This window comes from Netta rufina (assembly GCF_964035555.1).
Source record: "Netta rufina genome assembly, chromosome: 5".
In the NCBI taxonomy this organism is placed as follows: Eukaryota; Metazoa; Chordata; class Aves; order Anseriformes; family Anatidae; genus Netta; species Netta rufina.
In genome coordinates, this window is record NC_140128.1 from 44,045,949 (window position 1) to 44,056,357 (window position 10,409).

Consider the following 10,409-nt stretch of genomic DNA (forward strand, 5'->3'; position numbering starts at 1 on the left):
TCTTGGACTTCTCGCTGCGTTTGAAGTATGGCTGTCCCCGATGGCCCCTGGCCATTGCCTGTGCAGAGAGGGAGGGAGAGCGATGTTCAGCTGCCATGAAGGAAGGCAAGCCCTGCTCCCTGCTCCTGGCGGCTGTGCCTGTGCTACGAGATCATCCCCATCTGTTGTTCTTTCACTTGTTTACCTGAATGTTAATGGAGTCGGACATAATGACTTCTGGAAAGAAAGAAAAAAAAAAAGAGATTTAAAAACAATAATAATAAAAAAGAAACAAAGCAAAACCTTCCCTTGTAAGTCGATTTTTAATGATGTGTTGTCAGATCTTGTTTCTTTCCATCGCGTACAGATTTCTGACGTGTCTTCCAAGGGAGCAGGGTTTTCTCGCTCTTGTGTCAAAGCAGAATTCGGGCTGCTTTAGGGAATGCAGTCCTTAGCTGACCTTCTAGGTGGTTTCCCATGAATATGATGCTTTGTGCTTCATGCCTTAGAACGTTTGGATTGTGGAGCTGTGTTGTTGCTCCAGATGGGTATGAAATTATTCTTACCTCTTCAGAGCTAAGATTAAGCTGATGTGAGTCACTGTCAGACTCAGGATAGTGTTCAACAGTAAGAAAAGCGATAGTGGAAACAAACTGGCAAAGCACAGCGCATATTTGGCATCCAGGCTGTGTGCCTTGGGACATCAGCCTGGAAGCATAGCTAGAATCTTAAACCTTCCCCAGCTAAATGCTCTACCTTGTTTGCACCTCCGGTTTGACTATTAACACTCATGCTCAGAGCCAGATGAGTTGTATGTGCTGGTGGGGCTGAGATGCTGAGAGGGAAATGGGCAAACCAGGCCCTTTTAAGGTGCTGTTAAGTGAAGACACAGGTTGTGAGTGGAGAATAGCAGTCCTGCGTAGGAGCATGTGAGGCTGCACAGATAAACCACTGCTAGGGGAAAGGGTGGGTGGAAAGCCTGCTGCCCAGTTGTTCTCATATTACACCAACAGCCATGGCTTAGGCTTTTTTTGGAAAAATGTTTCTTGTCCAGAGGATTGAAGGACTTAGGGACAAGGGCTGACTGAAGGGCCAAGAACTTCAGCTTCCTAGGAATACTACCGTGGATTTTATTTTTATTTTTTCAAACAAGAATTTATGCAAATTAAAAAAATCAAAGTGTGAATTTTTCTAAGCTATACCAATTTGGGCTTTTTCCTGTGGAATTCTTCTCTTTCACCCATCTCCCCTAGGTGTTTAGAAAAAAAAAAAAATCTAGAGTATTTCTCATGGGAGATTTTAGAAGTGTTTCTGCTTTGGCCAGCTCTATTTCCTAAGCCTATTCTGGGCTGTTTGTGTTATAAGTAGCAATGTGCCTAATTGTTTCCTACTAAGACAACTGGGACTAACAGCAAAGGTATAAATTGCCCATGTCCATTCTGTACTTAGATGTTGTCTAAGCTCTAACTATGTTTTGCTGTACTCCCACAGGGGAGAAAAAAAAAAAAAAAAAAAAAACAGCCAGCTGTCTCATGGGAGAGCTGTTTACAGCAGAGGTTGCTGCAGGGGAAAGCACCCTCCCTGTTCTCCAGCTGCCAGCTCCACTTGCCTGGCTCAGTGATGAAGGATGTGCTAGTTGTTGTGCTCAGATTCCTGCTCTGAACCACAGTTGCCTTTGCTGCGTATCTGTAGGTGCTGAAGGGGAGAGGTGAACATAATTAATTACGTGACTAGTGCTTGATTAAGTGATAAGCACAGGCTAGAATCCCCAAATCCTGTATATACTGAACCAAAGTAAAGGTTCAGTGTTAATTTGTGTATTTTTTTGTCTGACCGCTCCTCGGTTTCAGCCTGGAGATCATTGTGCTATCCTGCATAGGGCATGAGCTCAGCAGGATGGTGGATGTATAAAGATGCACTCTTGGTGCAAACATTTCAGCCAACCTCTGGCAGCTTGTCTGACGCAAGCAGCCCAATGCTTTCCTTTCAGAGAGTCCAGGGAACTGAAGCAAAAAGAAAACACCATCCAGCTAATAAAAACGCATTTCACTTTTCACACTTGCAAATACAACAAAGTGGGCACGTAACTTTGCAACCAGGCATGCAAAGGTGGATTGCTTGGCGTTTCTCCACTGGCTTTACATTAACCAGCTCAAGTGCCAGAGGTTGCAAGTAACATTTCTAATTAGAGTTTAATCACACTTTTTTTTTTTTCCTTTTTTTTGTGTGTGTTTCTTGGCCTGTTTCACTAGTGCATTCCCTCATGTTCAAACACAGCTTTGCTAAGCTCTGAAAAGATGTTGGTGTTAGGCCAAGTGAGACTGTTCATGTACAACACCCTGCCTGCAGGCTGCAAGTCAACTGGTAAGAATCCTTCCAGCAGGGTTTAGTGGGGTTAAATGCAAAGCCCTGTGTCAGCTACAATGCAGTGTCAGTTAATGAGTTCCTACAGGCCATATTCTAACAGAAGGTCTGAGGAGTTTTAGAGTTTTAAGAGTTTTTTTCCAAAAGGTTTACTTCAAGGCCCTCAGCTGCTACAAATGACCTCTTTCAGCTCTTCTGCTGGTAGCATCAGGCATGCTGTGGCAAATGATAGAAAAAAGACTCAAGATTTAGGAGAAGGGCTTTTTAGTAAAAATATTCTGTAGCTAAATGAAAATGAACAGTGGCTCCCAACTGCATTTTTTTTTTTATTTGAAATAATTGCAGAAAGCATTAACTTTGCAGGACTTCACTTCCCGCTCATGCATGTAGTGTCTCTAGCAGAAAAGAGTTGCAAATCTCCCTACAGGTAGGCAATAACTTTGTTATTGTGAAGAATCAGGTTGATACAGACCTTCATGACCTGCCCTCATTAAGAAAACTCCTTCCACAGGAATTGGTTTTATGTAATCTTAGGGGGAATAAAGCATCAACATGGGTAGAGAGCACTGGACTAAATCCAAACTGCCTGCAGGTGGGCCAGGACCAAAGGAAAGTGCAAGGTAAAAGAGGTAAGCAAAGAGAGAAGCAGTCGCAAGCACTCACTCCACCGCATTTTGAGGCTATTTATAGGCTTCCCTTCCCTCTGCTTTTACCCATTCTGGCATGGTGCAACTGCATTCTCCTGGCAGAGTGGTGTTCACTACCCTGCTTTTGATTTTTGCCTACAGGAAAATGCTCCTTTCCTTCCCCACTTCCCCTCAGGAACTCCAGCATCAGCTGAGCACGGCCACACCAGACTTCCACTCTCATTCTGCGTGCATGTGATGGAGAAAATGCATCTGATTACTCTGTCTGGCCTGTGGTGCCTGCTGGGGAATCACCTGCCAGTTTCCTACAGCCCCAAGGAGAGGGGCAGGCAGTCTCTGCCAGACACCCACCCCAGTCTCTATGCACAGAAGCAGCAGAAGCCTTTAGTGCATGGGCTGGGGCCAGAGCCTGCCAGTGAGCAGCAGAAACAGTTACCAGATAGAGGCCACTGACAGATTTATTTGCAAGACAGGAGCATGAGGCTCCCAGCACTGGGGCTGAAAATGGTTTGCATTTTCACACACAGCTCCCCCACAGGGGGATGCGCTGGCTTCCTGCAGCGGCATGGGGCCATCTCTGCAGAGGAGTCCACGCACTGGATGGTGTGGTTGCTTGGATGATGGCCCGTGCTGCTGCTCAGATCTCCATCCCAGCCTCCCCACCCCTCTTCAAGCCACCTTAGTTCACACTGGCGAGGGCGAAAACGCTTTACCATCTGTTCATCTTCAGAGTCTGACTCATTATTTTTATTTCAGCTGTCGCCAAGCAATAGCGAAAATCCCAACACACCAGCATAACCACTGGTGCAAACTGTCTTGTTCTCAGTCAGCAGAGAAAAAAGCAGCTCATCCCTGGCTCTTTGCAGTGTCTGATACTCATCTTCTGCAAAGACAGGAAGGAGAAAAAGGGTACGGACAGCTTCTGAAGTAACCTTGGCCATCAACAGTATCCTGGCCAAAAAAAAAAAAAAGAAAAAAGAGAAAAGAAAAATAAAAAATCCATGTCATATATTGCTTGTCTCCACCCTTACAAAAACAGGGCATAACACCACTTACTGCACATCTTTTTCTTGCCTATTCCTCATTACACTCAGAGTCTTGCTGTTGGTGCACCCCGACACCCCAGACTACATTACACAGAAGTGGTAGCCTTCATCCATGGTTTATGCTTGGCTTCCCTGTCCAACGCCTTCCTGTGCCTGCTTAGTGCCCTCCTCGTATCTGTTCCTGCTCACCTGCCAGAGGACTCTGTTTTCCTCTTACCTTCCCTCCAGCCAGGAACCTATTTGTCCCTCTGTGCCTATACTATGTATGTATATACGTTTAAGGAAAGGCTCACCAAATGGGGAAACACCTCTAGAGCTGCTGTTTTAAAACAACAGTACAGCTCCAGGCAGACACAAGACATTTTGTGCTAACCTTGCTATTGCTGCCAAATGTATTCCAAAAGGCAGCCTACATTTCATAAATTACTGTAGTTAGCAGCACTCCAGAAGGCAAAAGTACATATTTTAAATTTGACAATGCAAATGAAGTGGCTGCAGTTTATATTATGGATGACTCACAGTGAGGCCCCTCTTAAAGGGATTTGGCGAGCTTGTCTCAGACACAGACACAGCATCACCTTTAGCACATCTATCTGCAAACAAACTGGAGATGCAACAAGATACAGATAACATGGAGGGGGACAGCAACATCAGGTGAGGTGAAGTTGCACAATCATATATATATATATATATGCATATATATATATATATATTTATTTTTTTTCTTCTGCAAAATGATGGCACAGATGAGGGGCTTTGTTTATTGCAAATCAAAACTTTGCATGTTGGTCTCTCAGAGCGGGGTGAGAGGCTCCAGAAGCTCATCCCCTCTGCAGTCATTATTTAATTCAGGCATTAATTTAATTCAATTTAATGATGAAGTCCCAGGGACATGCAATCTAGAATGAGACTGGGGCCCAGGGAACGGGTGGGGATGAGGCCGGCAAGCCGCTGCCGCACAGCTTAGGGTAAACAAGCTAAGTATTAAAGCCACTTGGGAAGTATATTTACACTGTAAAAGTAAACTTCTAGCTGAACGAAGGGGAAAAAAATCAGGCAGTGCTGGGGCCAACACCAATAAAACATTTTCAGACAGAATTCCACTTCTCGACGCACACACAAAAAAATGTTTTCTGGGACAGAAAATGGAAACTTGTTTCTGGCTGAGCACTGGTTCTACGCCCCTAGTGACTTGGGGTTTTCTGGTTAGAAAATACAAATAATAATAAAAAAAAAAATAAAGCCTGCACTTCCTCTGAAATCCACACAGTTGCCAAGCCTAGTGTTCTGATGAGGAAAAAAGGCTCTATTTGATGTGCTTTTTCCACACTTTGTCGCGGCAGGGCGGCGGGGCCAGAGCCGCCATTTCGCAGCCCCCGCGGCCACGGGGCAGGGGGATGCCCCACGGCCGGCCCCGTGCGGCGCCAGCGGATCCCCATTTCCTCACAGACTACAAAATGGCGGGCGGCGCCCGGCGCGGTGCACCCTGGGAGCTGTAGTTCTGCCGTGCCGCGGCGCCGGCGGAGCGAGCCGGGGAAGTTTTTCCTCACAAAATGTCGCCCCAGCCAGGACAACACGGGAGACTACAACTCCCAGGAGGCAAAAGGAGAGAGAGGGGAAGCTCCCGCCCGCTTCCCGCCGCTTTGCCTGCTGGGATTTGTAGTCCGGACTCCGCGGGCTGCAGCGCTGCAGCGGCTCGAAAGGACTCAATGTCCCAGCGCGCCCCGCGCCAGGGCCGGGGCCGCGGCTTGGAGGAGAGGGCTCGGCGCTGTGAGGAGGAGGAGGCGGCGGCGGGTGTGTGGCGCTGTGGGTGCGGCGAGCTTCCAGCCCCCCGCAGCCAGGCCGGGATGGCGGAGCCCGGCCGGGAGCTTGGCGGGCAGGGAGCCGCCGTCCTGCCCGAGCCGTGCTGCCGTGGCACCGCCGCAGCGAGCCTGTGAGTGCAGGGTGTGCGCGCTGCTCGCCTCGCGGGGTGCCGGCCCGAGGGAGGGGGCTGCCCCTGGAGCCGGCCGTGTTCGCCACTCGCACTTCTTAACGCCGCCTTGGGGTCCTGGCTGCTTATTCTGCCTGATTCAAAACCAAATGGGAGGATGAAGGGATTTCAGGTGGCTTTTCCGCGTGTAGGGGTTACGCTGAGGGACGTGTGCCCAAAAGCAGCCGTTGGTCCCTTCAGTCCCTCTGGCAGAGACAGGCAGGCCTCGCACAGACCGCAGCACTCGAGCGTTCAAAGTTTTTAGGCCTTTCTCCATGTTTTAACGCTTCGTGCCAGTCCATCCCTGACTGCAAATGTGGCCTTTCCTTGAAGACATCCCTGTGGTGTCCCTCGTCTCTTTTCCTGCAGTATTTATTGCCCGCAATGCGTGACTAGCAGTTTGGTATTTTCTCAGCTTTATCTAACACAGCTCATTTACTTATTGTTTGCTGCACCTATAAATTCCAGTTTTATTTTTTTAAAGCCTCTCTTCTGCTCAATAGAAGAAGGCTTGGCAACATGCACGTGGAGCCTGAGTAAATACAGCGCTGCCTGCCTTATTAGGTTGTGTTGCTGTTTTGCCAAAATCCAGGAATATTTGCACGCTTTTCTGCTAGCTTGAGTTTGTGTCAGATTTGGAACTTGGTTCTGCAGCTTTGGATGATTCAGGGAGAAGGAATTATTCTCAAAACTCATTTTAAAGCTACATTTCCAGAATCTTGATGGAAATGTTTGTTTTCTAGGATGGAAGTGCTGAGATCTTTGGTGGCTTTAACTGACCCTCAGGAGGGGAAGCTGGCCCAGTCTCAAGAGAAAGTGAGTGACCCTAGGTCTGTTTACTGCATCGTTCGAGAAGAACCTTTAATTACGCAGCTCAGCTTAATCTAATAATGTATGAGAACTATTTCCATAATTCGCATTTCTTGGAGCTGAACCGAGGTGTGTGTTTGCCAGCTCTGTTTCTCATTGCTTAGCAATTGGTGGTGCGATTTTCGGCCTTCCTGGTTCTTCAGGGTTTCCTTTGAGCAGGTGGCAGAGTGATTTAGCCTGTACTGGAACTCAGGCTACAGATCTTGGTGTCTTTTTATTGACTGAACAGCCAACTCTTGCTGACCCTATGTTACGCTGTCCCCTTGTTTCCAGTGTGCTAGTGCAAGCATGGCATCTGCAATTAGTTTTCTTAATCCAGTGGGATTCATTTCTCAAACTAGTTTACCATGTGATTGCAGGAATCTAGTAATAACATGAGAGCTTAAAGCCAAAGAGGGAGCGGAGCTTGTACTTTGTTGAAAGCCATCGCGAAACTGTAGCAATGGGTTTAAACTGACAGCTGTAGTGACGCTCTGCAGGCTTCTCTGCCACGGACCTCAGTCAGCAGTAGCACTGTTCATAATAAGCAGGACATGATGATTACTGGGGCAAGAGGTAAACTGGCAATAAAGGATTGCAGTGGCTAAAAGAAAATGTAAGAGATTAGGAAGTGTTTCTGTGGATTTATGCAGAATGATAAATGCCGGGTATGATTTAGAGAGGTCACTTTCGTCCAATGGAGGATGTGTGAGACTGTTACGGGGTTATCAGATTTGCTCTTTATGTACATCTCTTAGTAACTGGTCCTGCTGTAACCTTTAATGAAATATGGTGTGCAATGCTGTTCTTGCTTACTTTGTATTCTTGTACCTACTCTTGTGTAACTTAATATTAAGGTACTTCATTCCATAAATAGTGTTTTTATTTCAAGCAAAACTGCTTAGGAATTCCTGAAGTACAGTTGCTTGCGATATTGTAAAAACAATTATTTTGTACGGCCTAGAATGATAGTCATACATATGATTCTCATTTCACAGTTGCGTTTTCATGCTCCTTTGTATTCTAGGCATTAAAGTCGCTGGGCGTTTGGCAGACCGTATTTGCAGACATTCCATCAGAGCCCTCAGTGGAGCGATAGCCCCAAGATGGGAGATCAAGATGCCGGTGAACCCTTCCTGGGCATAGTGGCTGGGGCCACTGACTACGAAGGAGCTCTGCCCTCTGACACAGTGTCGCTCAGCGATTCAGATTCTGATGATTTGGGGCTAGATGAAGCAGAAGTCAATACAGTATCTCCAGAGGAGCCACCTGTAGAGGATGGGGATTATGGATCAGAGGACGCCCCTGACCCTTCAGACAGCAGTCACAGATCTCCTGTCCAGCCATTCCATCTGAGGGGCATGAGTTCTACGTTCTCTCTCCGCAGCCAGAGCATTTTTGATTGCCTGGAAGAGGCGGCCAAATTGTCTGTGCCCTCAATGTCTGAAGATAATGTTGTTGACGGGAGGTTTAAACGTCCTTTACCTCCAACTACTGTGTCAAGTAATGTGGTTCCAGAAAACCCTGGAAAGTCAGCTAGACCAGTGCAGGCTCCCAAAATCTCTCCAGCGGTGCCTGACTACGTGGCACACCCAGAGCGCTGGACCAAATACAGTCTAGATGGAGTTTCAGAGTCTAGTGACAAGACTAACAGGACAGTGGCTATGGAATTTCTAAAGGGTCTGAAGAAAAGAGGAGAGGAACAAAGCTCAGCTGCCCAAGATAGTTATACCCCATACTTCAATCAGGATCCCTCCAGCTGTGGAGCTGGGAGAATTGTATTCACCAAACCAGCAAAAAGGGGTGTTGATGGACTAGAAAAGAAAGTAGCAGCAGGGGAGGGAGATAAGAAACACACAAAACCAGATCTGAAAGGAAAATCTCTGAAGACTGATTTGAGGGACGACGATAAGGTTGAGCTGGGGCACTTAGATGGTGGAAGTAGAAAGGCAGCAGAGGAGGAGGGGTGCCTGATGGTGGGGAACCTGAAGACAGAAGGTAAGCTTAGTGCAAGGTTTAGTGGTGCAGCTGAAGAACCTTTGGTAGAAAAAGTTGGATTCCATTGTGGTAAGAAGAGGAATAGGAAAAATTTCCGACCCAAAGTAGATGATGAAGGGGAGGAGGAAGAGTCCTGAATGATGGAACAAATTGGAAACATCCAAGAAGTTGTATCATCTTTGGATATGCTTGTTGTTTTTTCTTCCCTACCCATGTATATATAAGATATATCTTTTTGTTTGGGTCAGGGACCCATGTTACGGTGTTTTGTCTAGCAGTTTGTATTATAGCCACCCAGGACATTTTATATTGTTAGAAATTAAGCTATCAAAAGTGTGTTACAGACTTTTTTTTAGTGAGAAGTCTGTGGGCACAGGATCATTGCACCCTAGCAGAAACAGCAGTGTGCTTTATTTGCTTGAGCAGCTCCCTGGGGTTTGCTCTGGAGCTGAAGTTATCATGAAAGAACTGTTAGCTAAAACGCTGCAAGGCATCTTAGTTACCCCCAAGATTTCAAGCTGTTCCCAAATCCTGTAGAATCCTGGAACAAAGGTCATGTAGAGGTCTTTAAACAACAAAAATAAAACCCAGTCTTCCACTAGATTTGATTTCTCCCAGTCTATGCTGTAGAGGGAAACTTTTTAGAAAATATACCCATCATTGCTATTGAGAGTGAAAGCACAACGTGCCCACTTGTGAGTTTGGAGGCCCAGGTGACAATTGGCAAACAAAATATTTTTAAGGTGGTCTTAATATTTAATTGCATTGGTACATTGAAAACAACAACAAAAAACCTGCCATGTCTCCTGCAGACAGGTACAGCTTAGAAACATCCCAGTGAAGACACACTTTGGACAGCTTCAGTTGTTAGTTAGGCAACATCTTTTCCTCTTAGTGGTATGATGTGGTGTGATGATTTTTGGCCTGTATATCTGTTTATTTTTTCCAGGTGGCACTGGTTCCACACTTCTTTGTGTGGATTTGATGGGAATTGGGTATTTGTATCAGAACTGGATACTTTTTTATTCTTTGGTATTCAATAAATTTTTGGTTGTAGCTTGGCTTCTGCATCTCTTTGAAACATACTGATACTAGTGAAAATGGGGTAGTTCTAACAAATACTGTGTTTATCTGAGAATTGTTTAGAAAATCTAGAATCTACAAAGTTACTCTAAACTTAATGTTCCATAAACTTTTCCTCATCTTCTTAAATTTTAGATTCTAAAGCTCAGTTTTTCAACAATTTGGTGATTTTAGAGTATAGAGAGAATCACCTGATAGAATGAATCAGATCATAATGTCAAGTGTAGTAGTTTTTCATGTATAATGTTAATAAGTGGATAGTTTTTTTTTTTTGTTTGTTTGTTTTCCTATAAATAAGGCTGAAAGATTAAATGCTTTGAAAGGCTTTATTATTTGAAACTAATTCAGTTCACTTTGGACTGACTTTTGCAAGCATTCTAAGTTAACTAGCCCCAATGTTAATATTTATAACCGTAATGAAAGATGACTACTTCAGAATATGTGATTTTTTTTTTCTTGCTAGACTGCGCTTGT

At 45.5% G+C, this 10,409-nt stretch overlaps 1 protein-coding gene across 3 annotated transcripts; it reads left to right on the forward strand.

The window, feature by feature from the left end:
* Nucleotides 1–5,782: 5,782 nt before the first annotated feature.
* TSSC4 (tumor suppressing subtransferable candidate 4) lies at nt 5,783–9,913 on the forward strand. 3 transcript variants are annotated; one of them, XM_084287623.1, is made up of 3 exons: nt 5,783–5,969; nt 6,749–6,835; nt 7,882–9,913. In XM_084287623.1, exon 3 carries the CDS (start codon nt 7,961–7,963, stop codon nt 8,987–8,989), a length of 1,029 nt encoding a protein of 342 aa, XP_084143749.1. In that variant the 5' UTR covers nt 5,783–5,969; nt 6,749–6,835; nt 7,882–7,960; the 3' UTR covers nt 8,990–9,913. The 3 variants fall into 3 exon arrangements, with proteins under 3 accessions (XP_084143749.1, XP_084143747.1, XP_084143748.1); XM_084287621.1 differs by having other exon boundaries at nt 6,749–6,821; XM_084287622.1 differs by lacking the exon at nt 6,749–6,835.
* The last annotated feature ends 496 nt before the right edge of the window (nt 9,914–10,409 follow it).